Source organism: Cryptococcus neoformans (genome assembly GCF_000091045.1).
Source record: "Cryptococcus neoformans var. neoformans JEC21 chromosome 2 sequence".
In the NCBI taxonomy this organism is placed as follows: domain Eukaryota; kingdom Fungi; phylum Basidiomycota; class Tremellomycetes; order Tremellales; family Cryptococcaceae; genus Cryptococcus; species Cryptococcus deneoformans.
In genome coordinates this window covers 587,191-605,684 of record NC_006684.1, presented here as the reverse complement: position 1 = coordinate 605,684, position 18,494 = coordinate 587,191, and the positions used below count along the sequence as shown (strand labels likewise).

Genomic DNA, 18,494 nt, shown 5'->3' with positions numbered 1-18,494 from the left:
ATGGGGATGGAGTGAGGGCTCAGATGAGCACAGCAGAAAAAAGAGGGAGTGTGTGGCCATGCATGCATTATTCACAGTCCACAGTTGAGCCAACAGTTTTTGCAGCGCCGAGCCCATTTTTTAGCCGCCACTCGGCATTCTCGAGGAACAAGCGCAGCTACGGGCCATCGTCACCATCAGCAGGAATTTAAATTATTTGACCGACCAGTCGTCAGATATCAGCGTCGGCTTTTCATCAGCAACCGCCACCACAACCACACCGCTGCACGCCTCTCACGCCCCCGCCCCTCCAACCTATAAGGTGTAACCTCCGACCTCCTCTACATACGCATTCCACACAAGCGAACATCACCAGGAGGCGCCGGACACTCGTCGACAACTTCCTTCACCGCCCTCCGAAGTATCCCACTATTGTGACTGTCCTGGACGTTCACAAAGCAGACAAAATTCTTGGGCATTGTTACTGTCTATTGCCCAACCACATTCCCATACGGTTCCTTGGCTATATAACCCATAAAGCGTCCCGGCTTTCTTTAGCAGCTGGGGTATCGACCGCTGCTCACCCTTCGGCATCCATTGCGACTCTCAATCGTCCAGTTATAGACCAACTTCCCTCATTCTGGCCCGGGAGTATACTTGGCGATTCGAATTACTCCCCCACTACCTACGATGGCAGACTTTGACTACGGCTTCGCTAGTCTGCAGACGCCCCCTGCCACCGCTCCGAACGGCAGCGCATCACAGTCTGCTTCTGCATCAGATGCAAATGATGAAGGTTGGCAAGAAGCCACCACGGATGGGAGTGATAATGTGAAACGAGATAACGGAGGTAAAAAAGGAGGCCCGAGCGCAAGGTGAGTGTCTGTTTTCGGTTATTTTATTATCGTATCTGGGAGTTGGGGCATCCTTTGTGCATGGAACGTTTCTGGATGGGAACGTCGCGTATATTGGTTTCATCCAAGAAAGGCGTAATAAGCGGGACAAAGTGCTTCCCCGAAAGGTTTGCCAGCAGCGGGGTCTCCCAGTACAGAAGGGAGGCCAGTATCCGTAACTCAGACACCACGAATGTCTTGTTTCTTCTGCCTGAGGAACGAAGACCCAGCCCCAGGGGTTCACACTTGAATGCCAATGCTCTTCAACGAGAGAACTCCTCGTTGAAAGGGTTGGATTTGCTCAAGTTATTTTGTCAACCCAGGCGAGCTGCTTCATCGTCAGGCTGCCAATTCTCGCCTTTCGTTTCTTTCAGGAAATATGCGATAAAAGTTGGGAATTTGCTGACCATGTGCATTGAACCAAAACTCCATTCAAAATTATCAATAATGCCACAATTTTATTTCCACACCGCCTGTGATCTTCATTCGACTTTCCACAGTCTTGGCGCAGCGGAAGGTAGCAGTTTGGCAAGTGGGAGTGCTACCGTGAACGCCCAGCCGCCTCCCGATCCCCGCTTTCCATATGCTAACCTACTCGCATCCGACCCCGTCCAGCCCCCTGATCAGTTCCAGCCAGATTTACGCACAGGGTATCATCGGTATTATCTTGCTTCGGACCTTCCTCCGAGTAGTAACCCTCAGGAAAGCTCATTACAAGCCCTTCCTCCATCCCTTCAACATTCTCAGGCTCATCACCGTGTCCAGACATCTCGCCAACAACATAGACTACACCCGTATCAAACTTCATCAAACATTTTGAATCGCCACACGACCGCCAGGGCGCATTGGGACGACGTGTCCTCCCCAGACCAAGATCTTCAGGGACAAATCGCCTCGGCAAATTCTTCAGCGGCAAATACACCTCCTGGCTCAGTTCCTCTTGCTCCTCCTCCTCCCGCTGCTGCTGCGGCTGGTGCCTCAGACACCACCGAAGGCACTAATCCTAAGCCAACAGGTCGCTCAGGGCAAAAACGACGAAAGAAGTACACTCGTACCCGGACTGGGTGTCTCTGCTGCCGATCGCGTCGAATCAAATGCGATGAGGCTCGTCCAGTATGCAAAAGGTGTACTATTGCCAAGCGAGAATGTGTTTATCCCGACGGTACTGGAGGGAGTAACCCTGCATCGGGGACTGATGCACCTGGAGGCTCAAATAGAGGTAAAGGAAGGAGTAGCGGGGAAGATAGTGAGAGTGAAAACGATCGGTACAGAAAAAGCAGGCCCGGAAGTCCGTCGGTGCTGTGCTATCCCCCAATTCCCAATGGCAATTTCGGGTATGGTGATGGGACCGACGCGTACGATGCGTCAGCTCTCAATATGGCTCCTATGTCAGGTGGACTCGTTGGAAGTGCGATGGGTGGAGGGATGAGTTTAATGGAGATGGGAATGGCTCAACAACAACAACAGCAGCAACAGCAACAGCAACAATATCGGCAACAGCAGCAGTTAAGTACGCAAGGACAAGTCAGTTTCGGATCAGAAGCAGGCAAGCAAGAATGGGGCGTGCAGCAAGGTGGTGCGCCCATATTGTCAACTCCCAACTGTGTGTTTAATCACGCTATCCCAAGATTTACAAAAGGCAAGAGACGCTGACAAGGTACAAAAGTTCTGTTACCATGGTTCCCAACCGCAGAAGAACGAAGTTTAATTCTTCATTACTGTGCAAACGCCGCTTCCCTTCTCATGGCCATTCCGAGCGGCCTTAACCCCATGCTTGCCATTAATCTTCCTCTAGCTCTCGATTCACCTCGAGGTAAGCGAACAAATGGGTTAATCGATCCGTGAAGCTGACCATTTTAGGAATGAATCCGTCTGCTGATGCCCTTCGTGTGGCCCTTTTGGGTATCGGCGCCATCCATCAAGCCTTTCTTCTGGCTCGCTCCGGTGTTTCCAACCAGCAAACCGCTGCCATGTTCCAATACGCATCTACTCTCCGAGATACAGGGAAAGAGATGGTCCGACGTGCTGCTCACATTGGTACGACGGATGCGGCGTTGGGTGCCGCCACCGCGCTCGCCACCATTGACATCTTTTTTGGAGGCTCTAATTGGCAAGATAATTTTAGTCTTGCAAAAGAAATGGTCCGCGCCCGTGGGGGACCAGCAGAAATGCTCAAATCAAGTACACCTAAAACGCTTACAGAGGGAGTCACTGTCAGTCCGGCAAGGTTAATGCTTGAGGTCTTGGCGATCTACGAAACGTTTGGGTGTTTGACGACAGGTGAAGAACCCACGCTCATAAGCGAACATGGCGAGAATTGGTGGCTTGAGGCTAGTCGGTCGACATACGAGGAGCATTCAGTGGAGAAACAATTTGGAAGTGAGTTTATACCTTCCATGGCCGGATGATGGAGGAGACTCACGTTCGTCATAGTGTCCCGGGTTATGGTTCTTCTTTTCATTCGTCTCACTCGTTTGATCAACCGTCTCGATAAGAGCAACATCAAAATCACAGAATCAGCCAGTTCGACCTCTTCTGCCAATAACCCTTTTCCTCAGTTTGCTCTTATTCCCACTCCGTCGTCCACTTCCAGCCTTAACGACGCAAGCTCCTTCGCAGAAGACAGTCTTATTAAGGAAGCAAGGCAGTTGAATAAGGATGTTGACACGTGGATTGAGAGCTTACAGCTTAGCACCTTGGAACATGAAAGGGTCCAAGTAGGGAATCGAGCTTATGCGCATGCGATGAAGGTCGGTGATCTTTCAACGCTGAAAAGGCCGCGCGCTGACATAAACCGTCAGATTCTGCTTTTGAGGCGAGTCTTCAAATACACACGCAGTGACCCTCGTGTCCAGAGCGCCGCACAACAAGTTTTGCAACATTGCTCTTGGTCGACTGCCGCCCTCGGCATGTCTATTGAGTGAGTGGATTCCTAAATTTGTTAGTCACAAGTCAATTAACAGATTTTGTTAGCTTGACTTGGCCGGCAATAATAGCTGCCTCATGCGCTGATGGCTCTTCTCGTCAATGGGTCCTGACGCTGTTCGAAGGCTTCAAGAGTCAATGCTGTTTCGATATTGACACAGCGACAAGGATCATAACAGAAGTATGGAGGAGGGTAGATACTGGTGAGGGAAGGGCAGACTGGAAGGAAGTTTGTGACGATTTAGGGTTGAGAGTGTTGTGAGTCCTTTTTGCCACTCCTTTAATTGAGACATTCAGAGCTGACGATTCGACAGATTGTGTTAAACTTGAATCTTCCACAGTAACGAGCTGGATGCGCTCCATTACATCGTCAGACGCCGCCATCTGGACCAATGATCGTAACAAACAAGTTGGAGGAGGAGGTCGCAGTAGAGCATAGACAATATTGCATCGTACAAACAATCATCAATACTTACACTTACATTATGCATTGATCATTCCTCCGCTTTGCTTGGTCCAGTAAGTGCAGACGTCGTCAATCGCGTTACAGGTGAATCGCAATACTAAAGAGAAATTGCATGAGAACTGGATGCGTAACTACTCGATTGCACGTGAAATATGGCATAAAGGATGCTCTACGCATAAAGGCTTTTGATTTTATGAATAATAGGCATGAAAGGTTCACTTGATGACTGAGTGCGAAGTAATAGTGAAACGACAAATATACTCGTCATGCCTCTTGGATGTGAAATGAGTGGGTTATGTCCGAAGATATGGATGCTGAACGGGAAGTTTCACAGTTGTGATGCTGAAAAAGGATAGTTGCAAAATAAGGTGAATAAACATCGATTTCAAAGAAAAAAGACCTCATTAAAGATGGAAAGAAGGTGAGAAAGACCTGCAAACTAGCGTGCACCAAAGAGGCACAACAAGTCACCCAAGGATCAAGAGTGACCCAGTTAGGAGTGCCAAAGAGTGCTGCAATGATTGATTAGAAGCTGTGGTCGAACGAGGCAGATGTATAATCGTAAGGGCGGTGTTGTGAGTGGAAGAGAGACGAAGGCTGGGCTGAAATCCTCAAGGGTTAGCAACCGAGCAGGACTCCATTGAGGCGATCTTTTAGAACGCACTCGAGAAGATGGAAGTTTGCGAAAGCCCAGATCGTTCTCTCACAGCCAGATTATCGGACTACGCGATTATAATTAGCTGACGTATCATCGGTAAGTCATATTTTCACCCTACATCGGGAAAAGGTTCCTGATAGTAACTGTCAGTGAGGTGAAGATGCGAGTAGATCAACGGATTGCCTACCGGTTGACCCTTCAATGTTCCACTGGAATAGAATATTTGAGGGCGCCAAGGCTCAATGACACCCATTACGGCAGAATTTCTGTAAAATGCCCCGTCAGAGCCTATATCCACACCACGAGGAGTAGATAGTAGTTCAGGCAAAATCAGCAATACCCACCTAAACTTATTGATAAGGGCCAATTTCCCCCTGTGATCAGAAATCTTGTCAGCTTACTTATTATACGTGAACGCGTCAATTATTACTGTATGTCCGCGTACGATACCTTTCAGGACAAGTAAGTAGAGGCAACGAGCAAGAAACTGCGACGCACTTGGAGGACCTTCTCACTGGAAAACAAGTTCCATTTTTTCCCTACCCGCGCTTGAATGAAACGCAAAAGTGACTGGACAGAGCAAAAATTGACGAACGCATACCCCACCTGCAGTACACTTAGCCACATGTGAAGCATATTTCGACATACGGCTCTGGACTTACATTGCAACAATTCTTGAAGTCAAAGCGCAGGTATACAAAGTCGAATTCGCCCGGAACAACTCGATTAAGAATATCAACCAGCTCTTGTCGAGATAATTTGTTCTGTTTCGGTTTAGCATTATCAAAGCAGGGTCTATTGGGACTCACGGGGACATCTTTTACCATTACTGTGGTGCGACTGTCCAGACCTTGATGAAAATTCGTCAGTAACTGTTGACTTAGGCCTAAAGTAATTACTTCACCGGCCATAATCCTCTCGGGGAATACTCTATTTTGCTCCGGAATAGCTTTACGATCGTTAGCGTCCCAATGGCCACCTAAGCCTTGCTTCTGCCTTGCTCTTGCCGCCATATCCGCGCGGTTAACAAGACCTTGTACAGTACCAGCCTCGGAAAGCCTTCTTGATAGGGACAAGATGCGAGGAGGGGTTTCATAATCGAAAAACGATTTGTCAAGAGACCAGGAGGGAGACGTGCTACAGGCGAAATCTGGAGCTGCAACACTTTGCTTCGACGGTGTCAAAGAAGAGGGATGAGAAGAAAAGAAGTCATCTGTTCTGAGTGTATTGAGGGCCATGTTGGAGGGCGTGCGCAAGTCTGAATTGCCGTCTGCGATACGAGTCAGGTTGAAGGCATCCGATGAAGTCGACTCTAGCCGGGACGCGCTCAGACAACCAGGAATGTAGGCCGCAGACCCCAAGGAGAATGCTCGGTTATTTGAAGGTCGGGAATAAAGATATTCTTTATCTCTATGATCATGGTAATCAACACATAGCAGGGCCTGTCCAGCAGTGCGGCCATTAAGGTCCGTGATAGACTGTGCCGCATCACGAGTATCGTAAAAATCGACAGCGAACTCTCGCCCGTCATAACCAATGGGGTCAATCTGGCGAACGTCTCCTATCGATTGCATAACGTTCTGAGATTTGTGAATCGAAGCACAGGCTTGACATCGGATAGATATACGCACCTCCATGACTTCTGTAGTTACAGGATGCCCGCCCTTGATCTCAATCTTGATGGTTGACTCAGAAGTCTTCCAAACTTGATCCCACGCTCCTCCATGACCAGTGACCTACATTTAATTAACCTTAGCTTTCTTATTATTCACTCTAACTTACAGTCTCGACCACATCTCTGGAGACTGGCATACATTGAAGCTGGACCATAGGATGTGCTACCCCGATGGTGACCGGACCTTCCTGAAGCCGTTCGTAAACCTTGAGGTTCTGTCTAAGGTCGTAGAAAACGATGATGATCTGCGCAGACGGGAAGTCAGATGATGAAATGGACGACACAGCTTGTGAACTCACGCAACCTTTACTTTTTAGATGCTTTACGATGAGGGCTTTGAAGTCTGCCATACTCTACCCAATGGATAAGCCTCTTCTCTATCTAGAATAAAGATAGACTTGCCTGAATCATGTCCCGAAATTCAAATTCGCTAACCTCATTCGGCACCTGAGTAATCTGGATGGAAAGGTGAGTCATATCAACCAATCAATCTCAGGTGACATGATGCTCACGAGCAGATATCTTCCCAAGGTCTCAATTGAATGCCCTGCGGAGGTGCTGACTTTTCCTGAAAGACAACTGAGCTCATCACTACTATCAGAGTGTCGCCGATATCCGACAAACCCTGGGGTGTAGGGAGTATGAGGCGTGTTATTCGAATCGGCGGTGAAAGAAGACCGGGAGGTAAAGGGTGTACTGGTCAACCCCGGTGTAGTAGAGGGCGTGCTGGCGAGGGAAAAACGGCGAGGGGTTTGATAAGTCCATTCTATGAATCCGATTAGTAGAGCTTGGCAATTGCAGCTGGATGACCTCACCTTCCTTCTTCTTGCTTGGAGTAGACCACAAGTTCTGATGGAGCTAGTCAGGAACTGAACTGTCAAGTAGTAGCATACTTACCTGCACTCGGGTGGGGGAAATTTCTTCGTCATCGGTGACTTTGAGCTTGGACAGGTCAGGTGAACAGGGCTCAGGAGGTATTGGAGCATGACAGGATTCCTCCTGGGGTCTTGTCTGTAGAAAGGCCAAATCGGTTCCTAAGTATGGACCCTGCATGCAGGAAGTACATACCTTGACACACCCGGTGTCATCGTTCCTGTCATCAATGGGCAACGCTTGGCTGCACAAGTTTCAGAATTTTCCATCTGTAGCACGCCGAAGAGGTGATCCTTTAGACTGTACTCACAGATTGCTAGTCTCTTCAGGCTTCCTAATAGGAATGGCAAATGGTCTAAGACGAGGAGAAGCACTTGGTGAATGAGACATTGCCAGGTTATTGGATGGCGGATTTTCGGGCGATGGCAGGTAGGAAGCTGTTAAATGCAGTTGAGATAAAGTGTCTAAAAGAGCAGCTGGAGCTATAAAACGAGCGTAATGAGATAATGAATGTGCACTTTGGTGGGTGAGGAAAAAGGTCAGGAAAAAGAGAATAAAGGTGAAGAAGTGGATGATGGGGAGGAGGGAGGAGATAGATGGAAGTGGACAGGGTTTTATAGCGTCCTGCTGGCTGACTGGACTGAAAACTCACACGGGTTCCAAAGGATGGGTGATGGGTCAGGTCCTGAAATCAAGTCTATCGCGCACGGTTCTTGGGACCAAGAATCGCGTCTTTAATTTCCAGCTTAAACGGTGAGGAAGTCAATGCGAGGGTGGTTGGCCAGCTGGTAGGAAGAGCGACGGCGGTGTGGATGGCAAACTGTATCCGTGCTGATTCCACCTTCCTCACTGCCAGTGGAACTCGAAGTGGGAGTGCTGATGACGTATGTGGTGGAAGCCAAATTTGATGGCGGTAAACTGATGGATCTTGTGCACAGAAATCAGTCGCCATACGCGCGTGCAGTAGTACACAAAATTTGGTGAACCAGTTGCTAGCTAACCGTCATTTGTCAGCTATGGGCTCATGGGAAAGGAGGTTTATAGGGTTGAAGCTAATAGGTGTAATTCTTCCCCCTTCTTTTTTATTTATGGCTCGGATGACGGAATTCGGTTTGATGGAAGAACCGGCGCTAGTTTTGCCAAGTTTCATTGCACTCCTACATGCTACATGGCAGGGCCACAGTCATTATTTCCTTTTACCTTTCTTGTTCTTTCCGCCGCCGCCACTGCCTCCAGAGTGGCCGCCAGTACTTCCCTGCGTGAAGCCCGTACCCATACTCTCCTTGGCGCCCTTCTTTTTGCTCTGAGCAGTAATGTATGACAATCTCTGGCGAAGAGGGATCCACCTTTCGGGCTGTTGGCGCATGAGTCGCCGAAGATAGTTGAATTTCAGCAGTAGGGAGGTGGAAGTGGCGCAGAAGGGTTGGAAAACCAATACAATCAGCGAACTGGCCTCAATAAAAGACAGACGTACATCTTCTGTGAATTCCTTTCCAGCAACAGCCCCCTTAGGTAACTTATGCCTGGGCCTGCTTCTTTCATTCTTCTCTTCCGGCGCCTTGACTGTTGCCGTTTTCTTTTCCACTGTAGCTGCCAGACCACCCGATGACCAGCCAGTAGGCAAAGAAGGCACAATGTTCTCAAGGTCTGCAGTGTTCATCGGGGTTTGGGATGTAGAGGAGACCGTAGTGGAGAGGTGGGAATGGTATCCGTGAGTGTCGAAGTCGAGGTGCGCTGTGGTAGCGGATAGGTTGGTGACAATATCAGCATGTTCTGGGGATGACTTTTGTCGAGTTAGCCTACAAATCAATGACACTCATGACACTCACAACATCGCAGTCGGCAAGCATTCCCTCGTAAATTTCTTGCGCCTGGCTGTACTCGCCTAGACGATATAACTACATCGTAGGTCAAAAACGCTAATTCGATGGATCTTATCAGGTTACTCACGATTTGCGCCTCTAGATGGTCTATCTTACGGCCCTTCTCACTCAACCCCTTCAAGACTTCCAGTGCCTCTTTCTCTCTATGGAGTCTGTATAAGCAATATGCTCTTTCAAAACCAAGTGATTCTTCATGAGACGGATGGTCGAGAAGCGAGAGCGCGGAGGTGTAATCATCGGTTTGAAGGTGCAGGAACAAAAGGGTCTGGAAAGCAGTTCGGCTTGAGGCGTCAAGGGTCAAAACTGAGAGAAAAAATCATTAGCATCAAGCTTCGCAGACCAACTCTTGGGAAAAACTCACTCTTCTTACAGGTTTTGATGGCGTTTTCAAAATACCCATCATCCACTTGGTCCGTCAAGGCACGATAGAGTTTAGGCAAGCGTTCCTCTGCTGGTCGGGGAGGCTTGGGAGTGAATGGTTTGCGCTTTGGCGTTGAAGCAGGCTTTGCGGGTGGGGCCATTGCTAGTCAAGTTCACAAAGGATGTGCACGGAAGAGCAGCAGAGAGAACAAGACTATCATACTCGTACTGCGTGGGTGTATCAAGAAGTCGAACGTCGAGTGATTGTGGACGCGAGAATCGGTTATCAGCCTCACAATAAATGTTTCTAGAATCAGTCTCATAACCACTCGCCACCACGCCGCGCCGGTAATAAATAAGTAAGGCTCGGTAACTGCTGTAATGAATAGTTTTTAATAACAATACACTGCGGCCTTTTACCGGATCGGCCTCTAATTTTCTTATCTAATAAACTCAAGTGACCTCTTGCGAAGCATCAGCTCAGTCTTTCCTTTCCCCACGCATTCCATAACTCTATACTGGCAGTCTATGCGCCAATGTCCGGTATAATACCCCCCTTTCAAGGTCAATTCTCAATTGAGGCTTTGGCCCCAAGGGCCGAGGGGCTTGCGACCACTTCCAGGCAGGTTTCTTTGCCGCCAGATCCTTCGTCTACGACTCTGTATGAGTCACAATCAGCAACGACGTCTGGAGAGGTAAATTTGGAAAAGACATCTACTCTGGGAACAAACATCAACTCTTGTGCTTCGAACGAATCAAGGCAAGAGAGAGGTATCCAAGAAGAGCCCGCTCTCCAAACTCTTCAGGGTTTGCCGTCCAAGACAGCAACAATAGAACACTCCGGTCCAGCTCGGCTATCCACCCCCCATCTAATAGCTATCTCCGCTATTCTTACATTCACAATGTGTATGTCTTCCGCTGGTCAACAAACCCTCAATATAGCCCTTCCCACCATCCAGACAGATCTCGGCATGTCTGAGTCCGACCTGCAGTGGATAACTTCCGCTTATACCTTGACCAACGGATGTTTTCTCTTATTGAGTGGAAGGTTAGCGGACATTCATGGAAGGAAAAAAGTCTTCCTGGTAGGAGTGGTTTGGTATTCTATCTGGACGCTAGTCGGAGGTTTCATGAAGAATGGAGCGGCCCTGGTCATCACTAGAGCTTTAGCGGGGTGCGGGGCCTCCATGAGGTTAGTGCCATGACACACAGCTTGCCACAATTTTTTGAGCTAATTCTCTACAGCACTCCAAGCGCGGTTGGTATCATCGCACACACATTCACAGGTCGAGCGCGATCTACGGCGTTTGCTTCTTTCTCTGCTGGTGCCCCTGTTGGTGGCGCTCTCGGTTTAATTCTCGGAGGTCTCTTCACATCTTATGTCAAGAATACGTGGCGCGGCGCTCTCTACTGTGTAGCCGGCCTGGCTTTTGCGGTTTCCATCTGTGCATTCTTTCTGATTCCCAATGATGGCTCTCATTCGAGCGATCGCCGTGTTGACTGGATAGGCGCCGTTTTGGTGACTGTGGGTTTAATATTCTTGCTTTTCGCCGTCAGCGACGGTGAAAATGCACCGAATGGGTGGAAGACCAGCTGTGCGTAACGAACATATATGTGGCAAATTATGGACTGACTGATCGTTGACAGATGTACTTGCACTTTTAATCATCGGCTTCTTTCTCGTGGTGGCATTCTTCTTTTGGGAAAGGTATATCATTAATAACACCACCCGTCCTCCTCTCATGCGTCTTCAACTATGGACCCGAGCTAAGGGGAGGCTCGCATCAGTCTATTTTATTGGTTTCGTCGCTTGGATGGGATTCACAGTGTGTATCTGCAATCGAGATGGAGAAAAGTGTTTGAAGACGCTAGCTGACCAGACTTTTTAGTCCTTGTTCTATCACACTACATTGTTTTACCAGCAAGTACAAGGAACCGGTGCTGTTGGTGCTATGCTTCGTTTTTTGCCCACATCAGTTTCGGGTATCCTCTGTAATGTTCTCGTTGCATTCCTAGTCAGCAAAGTTAAGACGCAGTATCTGGTTTGCACTGGACTTTTGGCAACAGGGTGAGTACCAGTTATAAACCTGGAACAGCATGAACTAACATGCAAAAAGAATAGCTAATCTGTTGATGGCTTTGTCTCAAAAAGACACGCTTTACTGGAGATTACCATTTAACGCCATGTGGCTATCTGTCATGGGTGCTGATTTGTACGCCTACCCATTCTTTGCAATGAAAAGATTTAGCTAAAACCATCGTAAAGCCTTATGGCTACAAGCCTCATCTTTGTCGCAGCACTTGCGCTTCCAGACGAACAGTCCGTTGCCGGGGCACTTTTCCAAACACTTATTCAACTCGGTGGATCCTTCGGTTTGGCAGTGACGTCTGTCATTTCCAACGTTGAGAATCAAAAGGCTCTTAGGGCAGGGAAAGATGAGACTGAAGCTCAGTTGACAGGTTTACACGCCGCGTTCTGGCTTGCGGCCGCAATGAGTTTTACCGCCCTGGTTATTGCTCTGATCGCGCTCAAAGGAATGGGCACGATCGGGAAAGGTGATAAGCGCGGAAAATTGTCCGAGAATAAGCATAAGGAAGAAGAAAAGGAGGAAGAGAAATATGCGGTTCAAGGACGTGACGAAAATGATGATAAGGCGGTCTGATCTATTATAAACTCCATTTTAGGCGTCATTATTAGGTACTTGGCGGTGCTTATGGTGGTGGTATGACTGACAGTGTATGATTAGGGTCATCATGTAGGGTATATGCATTCATAATCCTGGGCTTGAGACTGAAGTAGCCGATGCTACCACACTTGCTTCGGAGGCGACAACCATATAGCTGGGACTATACAACTGCCTTAGACGTTCTTGTTAAAAAGAGGCCAAGGGAGGTCGTTCGGGATAGGGCGAGGAACCGAGGGCACAGTGGGTTCAACGAATCCAAAAGTACGCATTTCTATATGCCGGACTTCTTTGAGACGGATGCAATAAAGATGTGTTCTGTGATGCTATGCGCTGCTGCTAGTAGTGGTTGGGTTGGTCTCTTATTTGGCCTTGGGGTGATGGATGAAGGATAGATCTTGTGCGCCTGTGGTTTCTGTCGTTGTGATGTTTGTGATGGGAAAAATTCACGTGAGTTGGGAAGAAATGGATAAGATGATGAGAGAGAAGCAGTAAGAACGAAGCGTTGGTAGTATATCTAGCCCTTTTATAGGTAGTATTATATATGTGGTGATGAGGCGGACATACTAGAACAGCAACATCATCACTACTACCACGCATACTGCCTAAGGTACTTACCGACCCTCTTTAACCAACGTCTTTTTCCCTCCTCCTTATACATGATTTAAACTCCGATTTGAAATACAAAGGACAATGATAAGTCAAAGACAGACAAGAATGAAGCCAGCCACCGAGCCGCGATGATCACCATAAACAAATAACGGATGGGTTAGTTATAAATATAATAATGTTTTATATTTTAAGTAGGATTCGGGAAAAGGGATAGATATATGCAAGTAGTAGGAGCTCGTGTCATGATGGAAGTTTGGTGTTGTTGACGGCAAGCACTGCATAATTGCTGAAATACATATCTGTACTAAAGCTTCAGCTCTTTCCACTATTTCATCAGTATTTGCTTATGATTATCATTGCTTGTCAGAATGATGCTTTTTAGGGATGATCCTTATTATTGCTGCTTTCTTTCATCTTATAATATTATAGTATTTAGAAAAAATGAAGTAAAGCGGTAGTCTGCTTCTTGTCGTCGTTGCTGCTGCTGACAGTGGTATTTCGAAACAGAAGATTCAGAAAACGAGATAACGAAACCATTCGTATAAAACGCAATAACGAGAAGGACGGGGATAGCTATATATACCTTGACTATTCATTTGCTTATCAACATCATTACCCATTCGAATCATCATACAGCGAAACTTCCTGTCAACCATTACTAGCACTCTTCTTTCACCATTTTACTTTATTATCACGCCTTTCTTTTGTTCGACTTGCCTTTACGTGGAGGAGTAACCGCTGTTAAGTGTCAGGTTGGAATTTTTTGATGAATGTTGAGGGTCATCCGGGATAAGAATTAGATATTGGCCAAAGTAATGAAGTCGTGATATGGGTCAAGAAGGTAAGATTTCCCAACGTACATCAGCATGAATTCTCCATACATCTCATCCAACCATCTTTTGCAAACGAAACAAGCGCCGTCCAATGCAGAGGAAAACGAAGAATAGATGACGCTAGAAACGAAATGAAAAGGTGGCTTTGGGTGCTGGGCTCTAGAAATTGGATGCCCAGGGGCTTTGTTGAATAATTGTACACAGTAGCTGTTGTTTGGGAAAAACAAACGAACTCAAGAAAGATGACGAGGGGAACGAAGATCACTAACGCCGTGCGCTTCCGCCGTATCCACCGTATTTCGGCTTCTTTTCGGCAGGTTTCAGAATCTACAAAGCGTCAACAAACCATTAAAATCACAGCAATAAACAAGCTCACTTGGAAGGAACAAAGTAAGGTGTCGTCTACGCTCATCATCGCGCCAGCATTATCAAATTCGCCACAATAATTAGGGGCAGAGAATAGAGTGACAAGCTGTCGCTTGGCGAAGAATTCGTAGCCGTCTTCAACAACCTGATGCTTATTTAGTACACCCCCAAAATTTTTTGCAATGGAGAAGACTCACTTGATGCGCTCGACAAATCAAGTCCATATCGTGCTTTTGCAAGAACCGAGAAACAACGTCCGGACCAAAAGTGAACGAGACTCCTCGATCATTCTCGCTCCATCCAGTGATGTCCTTGTCCGGATCAGACCAAAGCAGGTCACAAAGAAGACCTAAAAGAAAGTTAGCGCCAGACACATATCCTTGCCCAATATCGAACTGACCGGTGTCTGGAACATCTGTTGGTCGCATAACTCTCCTGATCTGCTCCATACTTTGCAAGTCAGGACTCAAACCTCCGTGCATTGTGAAGATTTTCTCGTCGATGATAGCAGCGATGGGGAGACAGTTGAAGCAGTCGGTAAAAGTCTTCCAAAGCTTGATGTTGTAGCGACGCTTGCCTGCTCAAGATTAGCTGTGCAAAAAGGGGCATCAATCATCAGAGCTACGTACATTCATCATAGAATCCATAGATCCTATTGATACTCGCGCATTCATGGTTTCCTCTCAAGATGAAAAAGTTTTCAGGGTACTTGATTTTATACGCCAACAGCAGGCAGATAGTTTCAAGGGATTGCTTGCCTCGGTCGACATAGTCACCGAGGAAGAGATAATTGGCTTCGGGGGGGAAACCACCGTACTCAAAGAGACGCAACAAGTCGTAATATTGTCCATGGATGTCACCTTTTGGTTAATAATTATGAGCCTATTTCCAACCCTGTCTTAATATTTCAAACATACCACAGATTTTGATAGGAGCTTCGAGTTCAAGGAGGATCGGCTGACTGATGAAGATTTCACGGGCTTTGGTGCAAAGGTATTTGATTTCGTATTCTGCCAACTGCACTGCCTTGCCTGGTCTGTTCCCTCGCACTGAGTTCCCGATAATATTGTCAGCTTCAAAAACGTTTTGGTGGGCTAAGATACCCCACCTTCTAACAGTCGGTCGATGACTGAGTCAAGATCAATTTCAGGCTGTTCTCCCATTTTATCCGAAGTAAGTTATATGTGATAACGGATGAATCGAGTGACTATAGCGAAGTTGTTTGGATTATAGCAGTTGTAGCTGGAACGTCATTTTGGGTATTAGCACCGCGTTGCTGCGAGAATAAGACATGCGAGTTCGCCGGTCCCATCCGTATATCCAACCTCCAAAATTCGCCAATCGTCCCAATACACACTCTCCTATCCACAAATTTTCTAGTTTCAGAAATTCATGGTCTCCTCCGCCTCCTTCTTCGATTTCCACACCGCCAAGGACCCAACAAGATAAGATGACTCACCTCCAATAAATGACTAGCGTTGAATTCTTTATGGCAGGATTGAGGCTGGGTGGTCAATGAGTCGACGCTTCAAGGAATGAGAGCCTTGAGATGAAGGAGACGTTGATGGGAGGGAAGCGGGTTGAGACTGAATAACAGTAAGGGGATGGCGCCGAAGTCGGAAGTGCAGGGTGGGGTGGGGTGGAGTTGTTTGGTAAAACTAGACGAACAGGCGCGTAAATGAACGGAAGCGTTGGAATGGCCGTCAAGGACATAGTGGATGGGGTTAGCTCTTGCGCTTAAAGACACTTAAAACCGGCAGCATCACGGGCGCCGACTCCAACTCCAGTGGAAGGAGAGAGAACTCACGCTTAGTGGGCCTGGTGCGATGCGGAAGATGAATACGCAGGACTGGCCGTACGGTTGGCGAGATCGGCTGCCTGGATGGGCGACTAAGCTGGGAGTTGGATGTAAGGATATATAGTAGTAAGGAAAGAGATTTGTATGGAGAGCGAGTGAGAGCGCGCTGGAGGAAGGACTTCAACAAGGGTCACTGGGCGACTGGGCCGTAAGAGGGTGTGGCACCCCAAACGCCAGCTTCCATAACGCCGCGTATTCCCGTTACACCACTTTAATAATCAACGATCGATCGCGTTTCGTGTATATATACTTTACGACGTCGTGTCACTCCACTATGCAATGAAGATATCCCTCATTTTCTGTCATGCGTTTCACTGTTCACCAGATGCGAATGGATATACATGGATAACATATCGTCACATCTGCCCACTACGTTAGAAAAAGATAGCTAAACAACAAAATACGCGTCCCAGAAGCTGACTGGACATTTCAGGCTCCTCAGCCGAGTGAGAGCATCCGGGAAGTGACAGCAGTAGCCGTAAAATGCAGCCACAGAAACAAGACGACAACAATCTATGGACCAAGAGGGATGTGCGGTACAGTGTTGGTAGTGGTCTGGACCGGTTGAGTGGTGCTTGTACTGTTGTCTGTGCCTGTAGCTGCGTTGGCAGTGGCAGAAGTGCTCGTTGGAGGCACGGTCGCGTCAGTAGCCTGCGTCTCAAGATAATTAGTACAACAACCACATGCAACGATGCAATAGCATTCTAGATAGGGCACTAACCTCATTCAAAAATCCTTCAACTTTATCAAGGCCCTTGTGCACGACGTTACTCATTTGAGTAAGGATACCGGGATGGCTGTCAGTGGTTGTCCTCTGTTCAATGGTATTGGTGATTTGATTAAAGGTACTCTAGGAGCCCATCTTCAGCTTTTATTGCCCGAGATTGGTGCTTTCATCTATCAAGTACCCACCTGCACAGCGCTTAATCCTTGTTCGAAGAAACCCTTCGCCTTTTCGCCAGTTTCCTCAGCCACAGTAGCAGCACGCTCTGTCGTCCCAACAGTTCTGGCCTTCGCGTTGTCAATAGACTCGTCGAGGGTTCCTGCCGATGTGGGTACAGCGCTCGTGGAAGGGTCATTCCCCTAACAACAATGTCATTATCACGTGCCACCAGAGTCCTCGTCATTCAGGAAACTAACTTCGATCTTGTCAACAAGTTGCTCAAATTTAGTAGCCGCCTTATCAGCGTAAGGCTTGGTTGCACCTTGTACTTTTTGTACGTATGGCTCAGCCTTGTCAAGGTACTGCTTTCTAGTATCAGCTTGAGCCAGTCTTTTGAATACAGTAGATGGAATGAATACAAGACTTACAGGCTTGGCTATATCTTTTGCCTTGTCCAGAATGGTCGGTTCTGCGATGGCGTCAAGAGCCCTTGCAGGTGGCTCTGTGAAATTCTCCGCTGGAGTGACAGGCTTTGGAGGGATAGATGAAGCTGGAGTCTCAGCCGTCGCTGTTGACGGAGCTGCAACAGCAGCAGGGGTAGTGGTTTCGGAAGCAGACATCTTGCTGGCTTGTAATCGCGTGGGAAGGCTTCTTTGAATTTGTGCTTTGGTGGAAGTGTGGTGAGCGTATTCCTCAGTTTGTCGTAGTAATATCCTGATAAGGAGAAGGGGGAGGACAACAGCTGGGATCTTACTACAAATGACTATATATTGGTAAATGCGTAATAAGGATACAAGATCCATGGACTATGGGAAGTGACCAATGACGTCATGCGCTCCTTGCATTTCGTTCCTCCATTTGTGCACTCTTTAGTATTTAACTTTATTTACGTACCTTGCACAACGCCTTATATAGTTGCTTCCGTTCATCTTTGTTTGACTGATCTTGACTGACTCACACTCCGATGTGAAGGTGCTCCGTCAAGGAAATCATGCAATGATATCATTTGTGCACCATATAAATTCTTGTAGACTAGGGTCATCATACATATCTAAAAAGCTTTATGCTTCATCCAACAACGAAAAAAGCAGCCAACTGCTGTAATCATACTGTTAATCCACTACGGCGGTATGATAACAGCGGAAAATGCACGTAGAGCGCTTCGTTTGCCTGTTGTAGAGGTCGCCCTTCCTCTTTTTTTGCCGATGTGATCTTATTCAGGGTAGAAAAGCAAGTTTAAATCTCCACTTTCTGCTAGACAGCACCCCACCTCGGTGGTTTCAAGATTTTCGGTGATCTCGATACAGTCACCTCGATTACTCTATCTAGTTTGGGGTGTCCTGTGGAAGATCGATCATAAATATTGCAATGAGCTTTGTAGATAGACACTTTATCTGTAGATTAAAAATTATTATTTATTAATATAGCTTGCCCTTGTTAGTTATTCTTTGTCAAAAGTTGTGAGGCGTTGATATCTGGCTGCTTATCTTTCACAAAAAACGTGGATCGATATGTGGTGAGGATATCCTCCCGTCATCGAGGATCA

At 47.3% G+C, this 18,494-nt stretch overlaps 6 protein-coding genes across 8 annotated transcripts; 2 read left to right on the top strand and 4 right to left on the bottom strand.

The window, feature by feature from the left end:
- Window positions 1-86: 86 nt before the first annotated feature.
- On the top strand, window positions 87-4,301 carry CNB02070 (hypothetical protein). Its single transcript, XM_569010.2, has 8 exons — window positions 87-854; window positions 1,373-2,475; window positions 2,539-2,685; window positions 2,733-3,251; window positions 3,306-3,622; window positions 3,674-3,792; window positions 3,846-4,055; window positions 4,112-4,301. Exons 1-8 carry the CDS (start codon window positions 670-672, stop codon window positions 4,119-4,121), a joined length of 2,610 nt encoding a protein of 869 aa, XP_569010.1. The 5' UTR covers window positions 87-669; the 3' UTR covers window positions 4,122-4,301.
- CNB02060 (expressed protein) lies at window positions 4,245-8,473 on the bottom strand. Its single transcript, XM_024656502.1, has 20 exons — window positions 8,122-8,473; window positions 7,780-7,951; window positions 7,665-7,713; window positions 7,494-7,607; window positions 7,412-7,445; window positions 7,109-7,362; window positions 6,999-7,052; window positions 6,896-6,949; window positions 6,704-6,841; window positions 6,553-6,657; window positions 5,826-6,501; window positions 5,731-5,771; window positions 5,584-5,685; window positions 5,420-5,527; window positions 5,352-5,371; window positions 5,266-5,295; window positions 5,109-5,187; window positions 5,040-5,054; window positions 4,928-4,985; window positions 4,245-4,865 (listed from the first exon to the last, which is right to left on the bottom strand). The coding sequence occupies exons 2-20, from the start codon at window positions 7,857-7,859 to the stop codon at window positions 4,789-4,791; spliced, it is 2,088 nt and encodes a 695-aa protein (XP_024512255.1). The 5' UTR covers window positions 7,860-7,951; window positions 8,122-8,473; the 3' UTR covers window positions 4,245-4,788.
- A 7-nt stretch (window positions 8,474-8,480) lies between these two features.
- On the bottom strand, window positions 8,481-9,937 carry CNB02050 (expressed protein). Its single transcript, XM_569135.2, has 5 exons — window positions 9,714-9,937; window positions 9,420-9,655; window positions 9,299-9,367; window positions 8,944-9,252; window positions 8,481-8,823 (listed from the first exon to the last, which is right to left on the bottom strand). The coding sequence occupies exons 1-5, from the start codon at window positions 9,871-9,873 to the stop codon at window positions 8,656-8,658; spliced, it is 942 nt and encodes a 313-aa protein (XP_569135.1). The 5' UTR covers window positions 9,874-9,937; the 3' UTR covers window positions 8,481-8,655.
- A 208-nt stretch (window positions 9,938-10,145) lies between these two features.
- CNB02040 (efflux protein, putative) lies at window positions 10,146-12,918 on the top strand. Its single transcript, XM_024656501.1, has 7 exons — window positions 10,146-10,904; window positions 10,958-11,307; window positions 11,360-11,538; window positions 11,602-11,780; window positions 11,830-11,925; window positions 11,979-12,410; window positions 12,460-12,918. Exons 1-6 carry the CDS (start codon window positions 10,249-10,251, stop codon window positions 12,373-12,375), a joined length of 1,857 nt encoding a protein of 618 aa, XP_024512254.1. The 5' UTR covers window positions 10,146-10,248; the 3' UTR covers window positions 12,376-12,410; window positions 12,460-12,918.
- Window positions 12,919-13,539: 621 nt separating this feature from the next.
- CNB02030 (protein phosphatase type 1, putative) lies at window positions 13,540-16,154 on the bottom strand (the record flags this gene model as incomplete). Of its 3 annotated transcripts, none has more annotated exons than XM_024656500.1 (8): window positions 13,700-13,746; window positions 14,111-14,168; window positions 14,218-14,352; window positions 14,405-14,556; window positions 14,608-14,784; window positions 14,837-15,067; window positions 15,125-15,256; window positions 15,316-15,370. In XM_024656500.1, the coding sequence occupies 8 exons, from the start codon at window positions 15,368-15,370 to the stop codon at window positions 13,700-13,702; spliced, it is 987 nt and encodes a 328-aa protein (XP_024512253.1). The 3 variants fall into 2 exon arrangements, with proteins under 3 accessions (XP_024512253.1, XP_569133.1, XP_024512252.1); XM_024656499.1 differs by lacking the exon at window positions 13,700-13,746 and having other exon boundaries at window positions 14,106-14,168.
- Window positions 16,155-16,377: 223 nt separating this feature from the next.
- Window positions 16,378-17,701, bottom strand: CNB02020 (expressed protein). Its single transcript, XM_569130.2, has 5 exons — window positions 17,377-17,701; window positions 17,206-17,310; window positions 16,978-17,148; window positions 16,787-16,915; window positions 16,378-16,716 (listed from the first exon to the last, which is right to left on the bottom strand). The coding sequence occupies exons 1-5, from the start codon at window positions 17,566-17,568 to the stop codon at window positions 16,579-16,581; spliced, it is 735 nt and encodes a 244-aa protein (XP_569130.1). The 5' UTR covers window positions 17,569-17,701; the 3' UTR covers window positions 16,378-16,578.
- Window positions 17,702-18,494: the final 793 nt, after the last annotated feature.